Source organism: Hibiscus syriacus, unplaced genomic scaffold (genome assembly GCF_006381635.1).
Source record: "Hibiscus syriacus cultivar Baekdansim isolate YM2019G1 unplaced genomic scaffold, ASM638163v2 tig00110206_pilon, whole genome shotgun sequence".
Taxonomy (NCBI): Eukaryota; Viridiplantae; Streptophyta; class Magnoliopsida; order Malvales; family Malvaceae; genus Hibiscus; species Hibiscus syriacus.
Genome location: NW_024062627.1, coordinates 2,858,621 through 2,875,583, shown reverse-complemented (window position 1 = coordinate 2,875,583; position 16,963 = coordinate 2,858,621). Strand labels below are relative to the sequence as shown.

Sequence of the window (16,963 nt, the reverse complement as noted above, 5' to 3'; positions counted from 1 at the left end):
TTTTCCTATACATAGGTTTTGAATTCAAACGTAACTTTTTTTCCTACTCTTATAATACTAATAACACTATAAAAATAAATATGAAAAAAATAAAATATTAATATTAAATTTCTAATTTAAATATACTGAAGACCAAAAATAAGATTTAACTTTCTTTTATTAACATTAAAGTGGCAGGTAAGAGTTTATTTTTAATTTGTGCCACGTGGATGGGTCCCATCCCCAGGTTGTTACATTAGAACCGGGTTGCACTCCATGTTATATTGACATGTGTCAACATTTATTTCCTTCCTTTCTCCTCCAAAGCAGACCTATGGTGCATAGAATCTCCCAATTACCGTCCGTTCCCCGACAAACCTCCGACCTCGGTGGCGACAAACCTCCGTCCGTGACACATGTTAGTTCATAATTCATATTGGTTTGGGTTATTAATATTAACCAAATCATTTCTCTCTCTCTCTTAAATGAAAAAAAAGGCTAAAGTAGAAATTCTATTGGAGAATTGGTTTTTAAGGCTTTTTTCTGGGTTCTGTTTGTTGAATTCATATTATCCTTTTCTTTTTGCTCTGCTTTTCCTTGAAGGTTTGTTAATGATTGTTTGTGGGTTCTGCTTTGGTTTTTTAGTTCGTCATGACTGCTGGTGACGCTAATCAGTTGATATCTGTTCAACCCAATGACCTCAAGTTCATTTGTAAGTCCCACCTTATCTATGTTCAAACTTCCATGCATGCATGATGTATGTACATCTACAGAGTCCCATTGGATATGCATATGGAAATTCATGGTTCAATTCCATGGTTACGTGATGAACTACCAAACGATTAATCTTGAGTTGAATTTGAGGTTTTGGTTGCAATGGAGATGACTCCTATTTTGATTGACTGATTTATTTCTTTATTGTTTTGATTCTTATGTTTAAAATTCTTGACTTCATTGGGGTCTTTTGATCTGTTGTTGGCAATCATTGCTGATGTTTTTCGGATTCTGACTTGTATAAATAGTTGGTGATGTAATGTTAACTTATAGTTCATTAAAAGATTCAGGGAAAATAAAGCTGTTCTGGGTGTTCTTTTTTAAGTAGCTATCTTGATTTCTGCATTTGGGAGCCTCTTTATTTCTAATGCACAACTGCTAAGATCCTTCTTAGACGTTATTATGCACATTTTTCTTTGGTATATATGTTGACTAGCATCGAAAGGTGCCTAAATTAATGCACCGAAAGGTGCATGGCCCCTTTTGTTGAAAATATAAAAAATGAGATAATTCAATTTAATCACTAAATTTTAGAGTATTTACAAATTAGTCCTTAGGTTTCAACTATAAATATCCTAGCTCATTTAGCTTCAAAATCATCCCAAAGCATTTTAGCTTTCTTCCAATACTAGAGAGATTTTAGAGAGTTTCTTGAGAGTTATTTTCTCCTTTTTATCAAGAGAGAATTATCATTGTTTTCTCCTTGGTAGATCGAGAGAGGTTGTAATTCCTATTTTCTCATAGTGAAATTCTTCTACCGTTGCCCGTGGTTTTTACCCTATATAATTTAGGGGTTTTCCACGTAAATTTTGTGTCTCTTTTATCTTCATCTTTATTTTCTCAAATTATCAGTTGCAATTTTGCTCTATCCGATAGCCATCTTCCGCAACAATTGGTATCCGAGCCAGATTAGAGTGTGTAATATATGCTTATTGTCTTTGTGGTTGCCACCAAAAGGTGGATCCTCCAACATAAGAAAGTAAGAAGTTATTACCCATTCTTTGAAGGTTCCAGAGAACTATTCACGATAGTGAAATAGTGGGAGCTATCCATAAAAGAAGCTATGGCAACGAAATTTGATATTGAAAAGTTCAATGAGAGAAATTTCTCATTGTGGAAATTAAAGATGAAGGCCATCCTGAGGAAAGACGGGTGTCTAGCGGCTATCAGTGAAAGGCCGATGGATTTTGCAGATGACAGCAAATGGATCGAAATGGACGAAAATGCTATGGCAAACTTTCATCTAGCATTAGCAGATGAAGTATTGTCAAGCATCGAGGAGAAAAAGACAGCTAAGGAGATATGAGATCATCTCACCGAACTGTACGAGGCCACATCGTTGCACAATAAAATTTTCCTTAAGAGAAAATTGTACACTCTCCGTATGCTAGAATCTACTTCAGTGACGGAGCACTTAAATACACTAAACACTTTATTTTCTCAGCTTACATCTTTAAGCTGTAAAATAGGAGAACAAGAACGTGCTGAACTTCTACTTCAAAGTTTACCGGATTCGTATGATCAACTCATCATCAACTTGACAAACAGTAATGTCACCAATCTAGTCTTCGATGACGTTGCAGCTGCTATTCTACAAGAAGAAAATCGGCGCAAGAACAAGGAAGACAGACAAGTAAATCTGCAACAAGCAGAAGCGTTGACAACGATGACAACGATGAGAGGTAGATCAACAGAACGTGGCCAAAACAGCAGTCACAAACATGGTAGATCGAAGTCGAGGAGCAAGAAGAATTTAAAGTGTTACAACTGTGGAAAGAAGGGTCATCTGAAGAAGGATTGTTGGAGTCTAAATAAAAACTCCAATCTACAAGGCAATACCGCAAACACTTCAGATGATGGAGATGCTCTATGCTGTGAAGCGTCAACCACCGTGGAATGAAGAAAACGATTTGCAGATATATGGCTCATTGATTCAGGAGCAACATATCACATGACCTCAAGAAGAGAATGGTTCCATCATTATGAACCTGTCTCAGGAGGATCTGTTTATAGTTGCAATGATCATGCCTTAGAGATCGTTGGCGTGGGAACCATCAAATTGAAGATGTATGACGGAACAATTAAAGTTGTTCGAGATGTGCGGCACGTGAAAGGCCTGAAGAAAAATTTATTATCCTACGGATTGTTGGATAATAATGCAAGCAAGATTGAAACACGGAAAGGAATCATGAAAGTGTTCCGTGGAGCGCTTGTGGTACTGAAAGGCGAAAAAATAGCTGCAAACTTGTACATGCTGAAGGGAGAGACTTTGGTAGAAGCAGAAGCCTCTGTTGCCTCATGTAGTTCAGATTCGGCAATGCTATGACATCAGAAACTTGGACACATGTCAGAACAAGGAATGAAAGTCCTTGTGGAGCAAAAGCTACTTCCAGGCTTAACAAATGTATCACTTCCTTTGTGTGAGCATTGCATAACAAGTAAGCAGCACCGGTTGAAATTCAACACATCAAATTCTAGAGGCAAAAGTGTTCTAGACTTGGTTCACTCTGACGTATGGCAAGCACCAGTAACGTCCCTAGGTGGAGCAAAATACTTTGTCTCATTTATTGATAACTACTACAGGAGATGTTGGGTGCACCCTATTAAGAAGACGTGTTTTCAACTTTCAAAAACTTCAAAGCGCGGGTGGAACTTGATTCTGGAAATAAGATCAAGTGTTTCAGAACAGATAATGGAGGAGAATACACAAGCGAAGAATTTGATGACTTTTGCAAGAAAGAAGGCATCAAAAGACAGTTCACAGTGGCGAACACTCCTCAACAAAATGGAATGGCAGAGCGGATGAACAGAACCTTGTTAGAAAGAACAAGAGCAATGTTGAGGGACGCAGGCCTAGAAAAATCATTCTGGGCAGAAGCAGTCAATACCGCCTGTTATTTGGTGAATCGAGCTCCATCAACTGCAATAGAGCTGAAGAAACCAATGGAGATGTGGACTGGTAAACCAGTTGATTATTCAAACCTCCATGTATTTGGAAGTATTGTGTACGTGATGTACAACGCCCAAGAAATTTCAAAGCTGGATCCAAAATCCATGAAATGCAAATTCTTGGGGTATGCTGATGGAGTAAAGGGGTATCGCTTGTGGGATCCCACTACCCGTAAAGTGATCATTAGCAGGGATGTTATCTTTGTAGAAGATAAACTACAAAGAAAAGAAGACGATGATAGCGCTGAAAAGTCAGAGACTACTCAGATACATGTGGAAAAAGAGTTTGAAGAAGGAGATTCTTCTGAAGCAGAAACAACACATGATGAACAAGTACCAGAGAGTTCTGAAGCTCCAACAACTCGTCAATCAGATCGTGTGAGAAGACGTCTCAATTGGCACTCGGATTATGTTATAGAAGGTAATATTGCATACTGCCTTTTAACAGAGGACGGTGAGCCATCAACATACCAGGAGGCAATAAACAGCTCAGATGCTTCACTGTGGATGATGGCAATGCAAGAAGAAATCGAAGCCCTTCATAAAAATAATACATGGGACCTTGTGCCACTACCACAAGGAAGGAAGCCAATTGGTAACAAATGGGTCTTCAAAATCAAGCGAAATGGTGACGATCAAGTTGAGAGGTATCGTGCAAGACTGGTGGTCAAAGGATATGCTCAAAAGGAAGGTATTGATTTCAATGAAATATTTTTCTCCTGTGGTTCGACTAACAACAATTCGAGTAGTTTTGGCAATGTGTGCTACATTGGACTTACATCTAGAGCAGCTAGATGTTAAAACAACTTTTCTTCATGGAAATCTTGAAGAAGAGATTTATATGCTCCAACCTGAAGGTTTTGAAGAAGACGAAAAGAAGAACTTGGTTTGCAGGTTGAACAAATCTTTGTACGGTCTAAAGCAGGCGCCAAGGTGTTGGTATAAGAGATTTGATTCCTTCATTATGTGCCTTGGATACAACAGACTTAATGCAGACCCTTGTGCTTATTTCAAGAGGTCTGGTGATAACGATTTTGTTATATTGTTGTTGTATGTAGATGACATGTTGGTTGCAGGACCCAAAAAAGATCATATTGAAGAATTGAAGGCACAACTGGCTAGGGAATTTGAAATGAAGGACTTGGGATCATCAAACAATATTCTAGGGATGCAAATTCACCGAGACAGAAGTAATAGGAAGATTTGGCTTTCACAAAAGAATTACTTGAAGAAAATCTTGTCACGATTCAACATGCAAGATTGTAAGCCAATTTCTACCCCTCTTTCTATTAACTTCAAATTATCCTCCAGTATGAGTCCTAGCAGTGAAGAAGAGAGGATGGAGATGTCTCGAGTACCGTATGCATCAGCAGTGGGAAGTTTAATGTTCGCTATGATATGCACAAGACCAGACATTGCACAAGCAGTGGGAGTGGTTAGTCGATACATGGAGAATCCAGGCAAAGAGCATTGGAATACAGTAAAGAGGATCCTAAGATACATCAAAGGGACCTCAAATATTGCATTATGTTACGGAGGATCAAACTTACTAATTAATGGGTATGTAGATTCTGACTATACAGGGGATTTGGATAAAAGCAAATCTACTACAGGATATGTGTTCAAAGTTGCTGGTGGAGCTGTAAGCTGGGTTTCAAAATTGCAGTCAGTTGTGGCTACGTCCACAACAGAGGCAGAATATGTAGCAGCTACACAAGCCAGTAAAGAAGCAATTTGGTTGAAAATGCTATTGGAGGAGCTTGGGCACAATCAAGAGTTTGTCTCTTTGTTTTGTGACAGTCAAAGTGCCTTGCATCTAGCAAGGAATCCAGCATTTCATTCAAGGACAAAGCACATACGAGTTCAATACCATTTCATTCGTGAAAAGGTGGAAGAAGGGACGGTAGATATGCAGAAGATCCATACCAAAGACAATATAGCAGATTTCATGACGAAAGCAATCAACGCTGATAAATTTAGCTGGTGTCGATCCTCTTGTGGCCTGACAGAAACGTAAGCAACATGATGGTACAAGGTAGAAAGAATGGTGTGAAGATATGATTGTTCCAATCAAATCTTCAAGTGGGAGATTGTTGACTAGCACCGAAAGGTGCCTAAATTAATGCACTGAAAGGTGTATGGCCCCTTTTGTTGAAAATATAAAAAATGGGATAATTCAATTTAGTCACTAAATTTTAGGGTATTTACAAATTAGTCCTTATGTTTCAACTATAAATATCCTAGCTCATTTAGCTTCAAAATCATCCCAAAGCATTCTAGCTTTCTTCCAATACTAGAGAGATTTTATAGAGTTTCTTGAGAGTTATTTTCTCCTTTTTATCAAGAGAGAATTATCATTGTTTTCTCCTTGGTAGATCGAGAGAGGTTGTAATTCCTATTTTCTCATAGTGAAATTCTTCTACCGTTGCCCGTGGTTTTTACCCTATATAATTTAGGGGTTTTCCACGTAAATTTTGTGTCTCTTTTATCTTCATCTTTATTTTCTCAAATTATCAGTTGCAATTTTGCTCTATCCGATAGCCGTCTTCCGCAACAATATATATATATATATATATATATATATATATATATATATATATATATATATATATTTGTTAAACAGGTTTTAGTTTACTTTTGTTCATGTGATTCATGTTTTCAGTTGAGCTGGACAAGCCAAGTTTTTGTAATCTTCAATTGACGAACAACACGGATGACCATGTGGCATTTAAGGTACCATTTCTGTCATTGTTGCATATGTGCATGAATATCTTGTTACGTGTATGTGTAATTCTTCTTCCATTCTGTGATTCTCAGTATTTGATTGTTTGATTTTAATGTTCCCAACTTGTTATCATGTCAGGTTAAAACAACTTCACCTAAGAAGTACTTTGTGCGACCGAACACCGGTGTTGTAATGCCTCGGGACTCATGTATCATAAGAGGTATTGCTTTTGATCCCACAAACCATTTCATTTCTCGTAAATAAATTTACGACAGCGTTCACTTCTCGTAAATAAATTTACGACAGCAGTACATTTCCCGGTTAGTTCATTGGGATGACCTTATGTATGATATCGGTTTCATTGACCTATCAGTCACTCTCCAAGCCCAAAGGGAATGTCCTCCTGATATGCAATGCAAGGACAAATTTCTGCTGCAGAGTACTATAGTGCCTCCAAATACCGACGTGGAAGATCTACCGGCAGATACTGTAAGAATCTTACATGGAGATTAATGTTTTCATTTGACTACCTGTATGATACTGTCTTAAATAAATTTGGTTTTCGGAATGCGATCTGTCTTTACTTCCAGTTTAACAAGGATGGTACTAAGGAGATAAAGGAGCACAAGCTTAAAGTTTTCTATGAATCTCCTTCGGGTCAAGCAAATTCAGAAGATGGAGGGTTAAAGAGCTTCGAATCACAAACCCCTGATGCAAACTCTGTGAGTCTTGTTGGTGATATGCTCTTTATTTCTTGGAGGGGGATTAGGGTGTATTTTGTTTGTTTATGGAAATAAATATTATGTTACAATTGCTTAGTCTCACAACATATGCACACATCCTATCTTTGAGGTTTCAAGTAAAGGTTCGATTGAGGCTTTTTTTCTACCTTTCATGATATTTTCTGGTGTTGTTAACTTGAAAACTCAAACCCTGTGTCCGATTTCCATGTCTTCATTCCTAAATTTCCTTTCTTTGTTCATTGAAATCAGACCATACAGCACCTTAAGGATGAAAGAAATGCCGCAGTTCGGCAAACAGTGCAGCTGCAACAAGAAGTGGTACGTTTTTTCCTTCTGATATTGTGGTCTTAATTTCAATCACAAGTTGATGAGCCTATAATAAGCTCGAAAACAGACATGCGCACTCTGATACACAAATACAGGGAAGATGATAAGAGAAATCCAGCTGTCGTAATATGGAATTTCAAGGTTTTGCTATGTTAGTTTGTCCCTAATGTAAAAAGTGCGAATAAATCATAGAACTTTTCAATCCATCCATGCTGTTATGGTGTCATACAACTCATTTTACAGCCATTATCGATAAGTAAAACAATCTTGTTTTCCCTCAACAGGATTTTCTGAAGAGGCAAAGAAAACGTAGGAACAACACCGGCTTCTCCTTCATGTTTGCATCCTTTGTGGGACTGATAGGGATAATGGTCGGTTTTCTGTTAAATCTTTCAATGGCTTCACCGTCGACGGAATGAATATATGAGTGTAGTGGGAACCGGTGATTTTGTTCATTGTATAATGCAGAATGTTAATGTTCTGCTTGATGGAGTCTTCCCATTTCCTTTCCTTTCTGTATATTTGATCTTTCCGCATAGCACATGTCTTTGATCAGCTGCAATTTTTTTAATATGTTTTCATTCAATCCATAATTTGAAATGACTTAAGAGTAATGTTCTCAGTAAAAAAGCACATGATCATCCGTAAAAAAGTGAGATTTTAGTTTCCTTGCGAACAACTTGTACTGGTATCCATTTCCTCCTATCAACCGCGCTCTGGATAGCAATGGAATGATGGATGATGGATCACCATGACGAATTCCTCTAGATGGCTTAAACGAGGTCAATATTCAGTTTCGTTTATCTAACATTTTTTCTTTCAAAATCATATATAACATCATATTTTGATTTCATTTAGGTTACTCGTTTAAAAAAAAAAGTAAATATAACTTTTAATGTGATATTTTTTAATTTTTAATAATGATATGACATTATCTTATGATAACATTATATATAATTTTAAAAATATTTGAATGATCAAAAAATTATAAAATTATATGTGTGACTAAATACGTAATTAACTCTATAATTTATTTATAATTCTTTAAAAAATTATTTTGAATTGACGTCAACAAAGCTGAAAAGTCTACTCAACAACACATATGCAATATATTCTCTATATTCTAATTACAAAACGTGACTATATATATATTATATAAAAATACAACATTGAAATCCTTTAATTGATAAAAAATAATTATTATTTGTGATAAAATATTTATTATTATTTTTTTTATTATAGATATTTTTACAAGAAGTTTGCTTTAATAAAAAAGTAATTTATCTCAAAAAATTATTTTTTAACCTTTAAAATAAAATTAATTAATTTTATACAAATAGGGTTCAACATTTAATTTGGATTAGAAAGATTTTAATTCGACCTTCAATAGGATTAAATTTTTTTAAAAAAATATTATTTTGGGTAAAGTCATGTATTATTCAAGGATAAAGACATGTTAGGTTTGAGTTTAAACTAATCAATATGAGAATAATAATTTAATTCATATTTATATATTTAGATATAATTATTATAATATTTTATTATTTATATATTTTCAATTAAATCCTTATTTTATCTAATAAAAATAAGAATTTTATATGTTTATATCGGGTTTAGATAATATATTTTACCCAAGAAGTCACATCAAATTTTGAGACGGATAAAATTTCTCTAAATCTAAGTCGAATTAAATGTCGAATGAAGAAATATTATACTCAAATTGAGTCCGAATAAACTAAAACTTAACCTAATCCATGATCATCCCTGTATACAAATGAATAATAAAAAATTATCACCACAAATTGTTTTTAAATATAAAAATAAAATTATAAATATAATTTATGTATTTATTAATTATATTTTGAAGATAAATAAATTTACCTACATTAGTGATAACAAATAATATCATAAAAAAAAATGCACACAAACACAAAACACACTTGACACTGCTATCTCTTTTCCTTTTTTATTTTTCTTTCCCATTTAACCTCTCTCTTTTCACAGCCATTTATTAGATTCCTCTCAATAGTCGTCGTCTTCTTCTTCTTCTTCTTTTAATAATATTTTCTTTCCATTGGATTGTACAAATCCTAAGCTGAGATACCCATCTCTAAAATCTTTCGTTTCTTCTTGTTTTTTTCTCTTATGTTTATTGGACTGGTAGAAGGACAAAAAAGCTCTTCTGAGTTTTTTTCATTTTGGGGTCTACTGCTTTGTTCTGCAAACTAAATTAGCTTTCTGGGTTGTTGCAGAAAAGCCTTTAATACCCAGTTGAATATGTCATATAAAGGTTGAAGAAATCAATCATATTTGTATAAAAACTTTTCAATTTTTAGTAAAAAAATTTTGTCAATAAATAAAAAAAAAATTCCTCTTTTGTTTTTTTTTCACATTTTTTCTTTTAATTTATTTCTCTTCCCTTGAGCAAAAGAGAAGGATATGGGCAAGCAAGGTCCTTGCTATCACTGTGGAGTTACACGTGAGTTATTGTTTCTCCAGTTAACTTGTTCTATATAAAGCTTTAGAAAGAGGGAAAAAACTGAATTTTGAGTTCTGGGATGTGTGTAAATGTAAACCTTTTTCCCTTAGTATTTTTTGTGTATGATTTTATATCTGCTTGGATGCATACATATTTCTATCGTTGGAATTTGGGAGCGGAAGAACGGTATGCAGAAACAGATTAAACAAAATATATGGACAATGATAATAAATTTTAGGACATGTTATGTTCTTTGTGTTATTCTGTTTGTATATGGATTTAGAAAACAGGTGTTTTTTTTCTCAGTTCATTTAAAGCTTTGAACTTGAATTTGGTATTGAATTCAGTAGTATCTTTCAACCTCATTTTCTCAGCCTTATACATCTCTTGGGGTTAGTCTTCTTTGAGTATTGTTCAAATTTCCATCGTATCTCGCAAAGGAAAATGAGATTGAATTTCATTGGATACTGGGGTATTGCATATGTTGTTGAATTATTGGCAGTTTGGGATTCAACATTTGATTGGTATTGGTTTCCCTTGCTCCATTGATGTTTATAAGCTTAAATGTCAAGTCAAACCTCATTTCTGTTCTATTCAATTGAATTGAATGTTTTTCCTTGCAACATCATTGTTTTGATCCTTTAGTGGTGCACTTGCCATGAGTTGGTAAATAAGCTCTGCTTTAAAATTCAGTGTCAAAGAGGAAAGCACTCTAATGCTTATTCTAAGCCTTTTCTTTCGTTCTTTGTTGATAAGAATTGTTCACCTCCAATTGACTCCAATACAAATGTGAAACATTTTTCAAGAATTGCGTTCAATTCTATTTTGAAGTTAATCTTGTTGACTATTTAGCCTTTAAGCAATTCAATCTCGTAAGTATCATTTTCATTTAAACACTCTGAATGACTTCTAAGTGTTAAATTTATTGCACCATTTATAAAATACTCGAAGTGTTTTATAATATTTGAACTTAGCTTGTCTGCACCAATTACTGTAATAGAACTATTTTGTTGAATTCTAATTTTGCTTGTCATTCTTACAAGTGTTAAATTATTTCAAGTAAAAGTTTTAAGGGAAGCACCAATAATCCTTGTTGGCTGTGGTGTAGGCAATCTTTTTTGATTAAATGCAAGTTTCTCTTAACTTCCATTCTTACTCTAGTCTGTCTTTGATAGGCTAGAGATGTTTGTCTTTGAACTTGGCTAACAATATGCTGAACTCTTTTATGCACTCTTTTGTCTTCTGTTGTGATGTTGTCCCTTTAAATATCTATAAAATCTGGCAAATGTCTCTTGTGGTTAGAAGAGCCACAAGTATATCACAGTCCTTAATGTGTATAAACTTACTGACAACACTGCATTGTGATAGGCACTCCTCTTTGGCGCAACGGACCTCCTGAGAAGCCAGTGTTGTGTAATGCATGTGGATCGCGGTGGAGGACTAAAGGGACACTTGCAAAATATACCCCACTTCATGCTCGTCCTGAACCTGAGGAGAGTAGGGCCAGAGTGAAGAGCATATCTATAAATAAGAACAAAGTAAAACTACTGAAAAGAAAACCAAATCATGACACAGCCATTATTTCCCCTGATTACAACCTAGGTTTCCGTAAATTTGTGGACGAAGATACTAGTAACAGATCAAGTTCTGGATCAGCCATATCTAATTCTGAAAGCTGTGCTCAATTTGGCAGTGTAGATGCTAGTGACTTAACAGGTTGGACATGATACCATCAGTGTTCCACATCACTAACTGTGTGGGATTAAATTGCAATTTTTTAGTCATTAAAGGGTCAGATACTGATATTCAATGGAAATTCTCATTCTATCTTCTGAACTCATTGGAGATTCATGGCATTATCGAATGATTCTGGATATGTTATATATCTTCCTAGAATTCAAGTGTTATGGTTTAACACTAAACGATTCACAATGAACAACAGAAGAAAAAAAGTTTTCATTTCTTTGAGATATTTGAATTGAAAGTCTAGTTTTCAGTGGAAACAATGTATTGACATGATTCAGACTAATTGTTAAATTTTATGCTTAGCGTTCTTATTGGTGTTTTAATCCCCATCGTCGGGTTTTATCTTCATTCCAACTTAATCTTGACTAATGCAAGTCAATTCATTTAGCTACATGTTTACAGTTTTAAAATTTTGTGGAATATTGGTTTAAGATGTCTTCTTTCTATCTTTCTCCAGGGCCTGCTCAATCTAATGTGTGGGACTCAATGGTATCTTCTAAGAAAAGAACATGTGTAAATCGTCCAAAGCCATCACCAGTTGAGAAACTTACAAAAGATCTGTATACTATTTTACATGAACAACGACAGTCTTCATATTTCTCTGGATCTTTTGAGGAGGACTTGCTTCTCGAGAGTGAAACTCCCATGGTTTCTATTGAGATTGGGCATGGAAGTATTCTGATTAGGCATCCGAGCTCAATAGCTCGAGAAGAGGAATCAGAAGTTAGCTCCCTCTCATTTGATAACAAACAATATTCAATGAATGAGGCTTATTCACATTTATTAAACTTCCCTGCATATAATGATAGAAAGAGCATAAATTTTTTGGGACATGGAATTGAAAAGGCAAAGAACCCTGCTGGACAAGGGATGCTGCATGAGCAAGTTAAGAGGTAAAACTTTTACTTTTTATATGTTGCTTTACAAGGTTGCAACAGAATCTACCGCTTATGAAGCTAGCATTGGTGCAGACCATGTGATCTTTTTTTACTGAAAATTTACCATGGCCACTCAGAAAGGTTAAGATAAATGTATAGTATATTTCTTACAGCAATGTGAGACATGGAACTTATCTCGAAAGCTCAACGTAGTAATATCCTTATCCCTACAGTTTTTTCAGGAAGAAAATTTAGTCATCACGACTCACGGCCTCATGGGCCATTACATAAAGCAAATAGATGCTGTGAATGTGAGGAGATATGGGAGAATGGTGCTTTCATATTGATTAATATATCATTTCTTTTCCTTTCTGACATTTGACAGAGACAAGGCTCCATACGAAAAAACCCTAATGCTGGAAAGTCATAATTCACCACTTTGTAACATAGATTTGAGTGTAAGTTCCCTTGTTTCATTTTCTTTATTTGTTTCTCTGAGGGAAAGTTCTTTAGACCTCAACTTCACCGCTTCTATGTTAAAACTCTCAATTGAGAACTCAGAACCATTAAGCTTGATTACATTTAATGATTTCGGATGTTCGAAAATCTTTCACATAACTCTTCCATCTTAAGGAAGGGTTGAGTTACCATGAACAATTTGCACCGCCGCACATATTCTTTCTCAATTATGTGATGATATTTTTTTGTGATATAGGATATTATCAACATTGAGGAGTTTGTCAAGCATTTGACAAAAGATGAACAGCAGCAATTACTGCGGTATCTACCTCCACTTGACATTTCCAAACTCCCCGAGAGGTACCCTTTTTGACTCTTTCTCCAAGAATATTTTTTTTATGTTTTGTGTGTAATGTAAAGCATTTTGGGTAATAATAGTAGTTTGATAGTATCTGATGCACATATAGTGGAAATCAGGTATTTGAGGAAAATAAAAAGAGAAAAACCAGCAGCGGTTATTATTCATTTAAAGAGATGAGAATAATTGAAATATGATATGGAAAATGGACTTGCTGATAGTTTTCTTTGCATCTGCAGCCTCAAATGCATGTTTGAAAGCCCTCAATTCAAGGATAACTTATGTTACTTTCAGCAACTGCTCGAGGAAGGTTTCTTTGACATCTCTGTTTCTGGGGTGAAAGCTGAAGATTGTAAGACTTTAAAGAGATTTGCATTATTCAATTTGACGAAATCTCACTGGGTGGAATTTCGTCATGGACTCAAGGTTTGAATTGGTTATATTTAGTGGTGACACCTTGACATGAACCTATCATGCTCATTGGATGCATAAAAGCATTTCTTTGGCTGCAGAAATGTAAAAGTAGCGTTGGAGGGTCGGTTGTTGCTAGAGGACCAAACGCCATAACATTGAATAATTCGGTCGCTATGAAGAGATCACGGAACAGTCAAATTCCAGGTTAGAAAATTTTCTCTGCTAGGATTGCACTGCATGAAACTCTTTTTTGGCCCAAGCAATGTGTGAAATAGATCCTGTTAAATTATATTGATGACTTGATAGTAACATTGAATGTGAGTGAAAATAACCCAGATGAGCTTTTATGATAAAAGGAACGTAACAAGAATAGTTAATAATCTGGATGAAAGGAATATAATTGCAAACATGAAACATTACGAAGAAAAATTCTGTAACTAAATAAATTTCATCTTTGAGTGCTATTCTTGTGAGCTGTTTGAATTATCATGAGTTACACTGGCATTTTGTTAAAGAAAAAACTTGTTTTTCGTTTTTCAGATGAAAGGACATTAAAGAGTCCAAAGAGAGTGACCGTGAAGGCTACCTACGGAAACAAAGAACACAGAGAAAATGACGACTCTTGCTTTTGCCCCAGAAGCCTGTTTGCATTGCCTCCGGATGGTAGCTCTCTCATGCTGGACTCTCTCCATTTTGTTGATGAATGTTCAGACCAAGATTTGCTGTTGGATGTGCCACACAATGGCTCATTCCCACAGGCAGAACTGCTTCATCCTACTTCAAGTTTAGGGCAACGGGCAAGCACTAGTAGTAACTCGCTGCACCCACATCTTGTCCATCCCTACTGATGGGTTGTTAATTACTAGAGCTATAAAGTTATGTTCCTTCTGCAAGATCCCGTGATCGGGGTGGACATATTTTGCATGCCGAAAACCGAAGTCTGTGGATGAGGTTTGATGGTTGCTGTTTCTTTGCCCTTGACTTATCAAACTTGGAATGCTAAGGGATGAATTTTGAGGTGGGTATTTTTGTATAGCTTCACAATAGATTTGTAATAGAGATCTCAAAAAAGGCAGAAGAGGTAGTAATTTCCAGAGTTTTGTACGCAGATGTAGTTTTTGCATAGAAACATAATTTTACGTACCTCCCTGCCCGGTTTCCGGCTTATCCCAGAGTGAGTGGGGAAAGAAAAATGGAATAAAAGGAAATTAGCTTTCATGGGATGCATGCTAAGGAATTACCATCTGCCCTTTCTTTTTTTTTTATCCTTGCATATATAATTTGATTCAAGGAATCTAATAAAAAAAAAAGTGGTAATAAATCCGTCATCATTGAAGGGAGGGTTTTACTTGGATGCCACTCTTGGCTTGAATAGGATTATTCTTACATTGTAGGCTTAATAAGAAAATAAGTTCCTAAACTATATTGTATTTTTATTTAGATGTTTAAATTTCTCATGGTTGAATGTCTTTGAGAAAAATAATTGTTGTTCATTCGCATCTAAATCTTCAGTAAAATTTAAAACATAAACAACTGAATCAAACTTTGTGTATCCCTATGAAAGTCTAATTTGTCGTATAGACTTGTCTCTAGCAATAAAAAGTTGTGGAGCTTGCTGGGTAGCTCCATTCTGGGGTTCATGAACTAGATCGAAGAGTAGAATTTGTTGGCTTCACTTGTATGTTCCATTTCTGCTCATCTTTATTAATAAAATTTTTAAGAGCTGATTTACACAGCACAGTCGTTTCTTCGGACAACATCTTTGTTTCATCAAAGTAAGTTTTCTACTATTAATCAAAATAAAAGAAGATGAATTTCATACTTTCAATCAAACTATATTTTTTACTTTCTCCAATTATCTCTTATTTTTTATATCTTCGTTAATTTATTTTTGTCGTATCAAATTCGGTTTACACATTAACAAACCATTTTAAATTGAACTTGGTTAAATTAATGCATAAAATTAATTATTTTTTGAATTAGTTAAATTTAAAATGATTCGAATTTTATTTGAATTTAAACCTGCATTAATTTGATTGAATTCCCCTCACCTGTGTCTGTTAACTCCTTTCCTCGCTCCCGTAATCAAAACCTAGGTCTTAAAAATTCAACCCATCTTTTCCTATAAATTCACGATTTTGTTAATTTTCAAGCTCTGATTGAATCGGACTAACATTCTTCAAGCTCCATCTATTCAACGATTTATATGATATCGTCGGTATTCCTCTCTCTCTTGGAGCACCCGAACCTATACCGGGGGATTCAAAATCTAAACTTTTCCATCTTTCGGAGGATGATCAATTTGGGAAATATTCTTCTTGAAACGTTCGGTCGGGGTTTGAATTAGCTTCAATCATCAGCGTCAAATTAACCGCTTTCCTGCTGTCCCCACACTCATCATCAACGGCCACGGTTTCTACTTTCTCCCATCAACCCATTGCCGATCATTCGCTCATTGTTGCAGTTGTGGAAGCGGGTGGAGGAGGGATACACGAGTCATTTTGTAACTCATCTGGCAGCTACTCTGGAGAAGAAACCATATGATTCTAGCAGGAGCAATCGGGATATCGGTCGATATCCACCAGCCGCCAAAATAAGAGCAGCGAAGTAAACGGAACATCTTAGAAGATGACACGTGACAGATCTTTATTATGAACCAAACAGATCGTCTGGTTCTCTCACTGTTCCGAATGAGAAAAAGCGAGCCCTTTAGAATGATCATACAAACTTATTTGTCTTTTTCTATAACTTTTTCTTTTGTTTAATAGGTTTCCCGCCTTTTTTTATTAGCATTGACATTGACCGTTTGATGATGTAATATAATAGACTTTTGATAGAAGGGCAAATTATATAAGGAAAAACTACATGTTTAATACCTAAACTATTACTTTTGTTCCGTTTAGTACTTAATTTTTTTTCAAAATCAAACCTAATATTTAGTTTAAGTTTCAATTTAATACCCGTCGTTAAAAACTTAACGACATCGATAACATGAAATTTTCATTACAAGATGCGTGAAATATCAAAAAAGGGAAAATAATTTAACATCATCATTACCACAGTTTTTAATGGCGGAATATCAAATTAAAGCATAAACTAAATATGAGGTATGATTTTGAAATAAAATAAAAT

General features: G+C 35.1%; 2 protein-coding genes across 2 annotated transcripts; both read left to right on the top strand.

Moving 5' to 3' along the window:
* The first annotated feature begins 307 nt into the window (after positions 1-307).
* On the top strand, positions 308-8,052 carry LOC120219204 (vesicle-associated protein 2-1-like). Its single transcript, XM_039216056.1, has 8 exons — positions 308-397; positions 625-691; positions 6,365-6,435; positions 6,566-6,647; positions 6,801-6,916; positions 7,018-7,149; positions 7,420-7,488; positions 7,782-8,052. The coding sequence occupies exons 1-8, from the start codon at positions 314-316 to the stop codon at positions 7,914-7,916; spliced, it is 756 nt and encodes a 251-aa protein (XP_039071987.1). The 5' UTR covers positions 308-313; the 3' UTR covers positions 7,917-8,052.
* Positions 8,053-9,539: 1,487 nt separating this feature from the next.
* LOC120113436 (GATA transcription factor 26-like) lies at positions 9,540-15,011 on the top strand. The gene is made up of 8 exons (XM_039134610.1): positions 9,540-9,976; positions 11,345-11,692; positions 12,180-12,615; positions 12,986-13,058; positions 13,316-13,419; positions 13,657-13,843; positions 13,930-14,035; positions 14,372-15,011. The coding sequence occupies exons 1-8, from the start codon at positions 9,937-9,939 to the stop codon at positions 14,677-14,679; spliced, it is 1,602 nt and encodes a 533-aa protein (XP_038990541.1). The 5' UTR covers positions 9,540-9,936; the 3' UTR covers positions 14,680-15,011.
* The last annotated feature ends 1,952 nt before the right edge of the window (positions 15,012-16,963 follow it).

Coding starts and splice junctions, on each gene's coding strand:
- LOC120113436 (XM_039134610.1), top strand. CDS start 9,937: ATGGGCAAGCAAGGTCCTTGCTATCACTGTGGAGTTACAC. Junction 13,420..13,656: donor ATTTCCAAACTCCCCGAGAG/GTACCCTTTTTG, acceptor TTGCATCTGCAG/CCTCAAATGCATGTTTGAAA. Junction 14,036..14,371: donor ACGGAACAGTCAAATTCCAG/GTTAGAAAATTT, acceptor TTCGTTTTTCAG/ATGAAAGGACATTAAAGAGT.
- LOC120219204 (XM_039216056.1), top strand. CDS start 314: ATGGTGCATAGAATCTCCCAATTACCGTCCGTTCCCCGACAAACCTCC. Junction 692..6,364: donor CAATGACCTCAAGTTCATTT/GTAAGTCCCACC, acceptor TCATGTTTTCAG/TTGAGCTGGACAAGCCAAGT. Junction 6,648..6,800: donor GGACTCATGTATCATAAGAG/GTATTGCTTTTG, acceptor TTGACCTATCAG/TCACTCTCCAAGCCCAAAGG.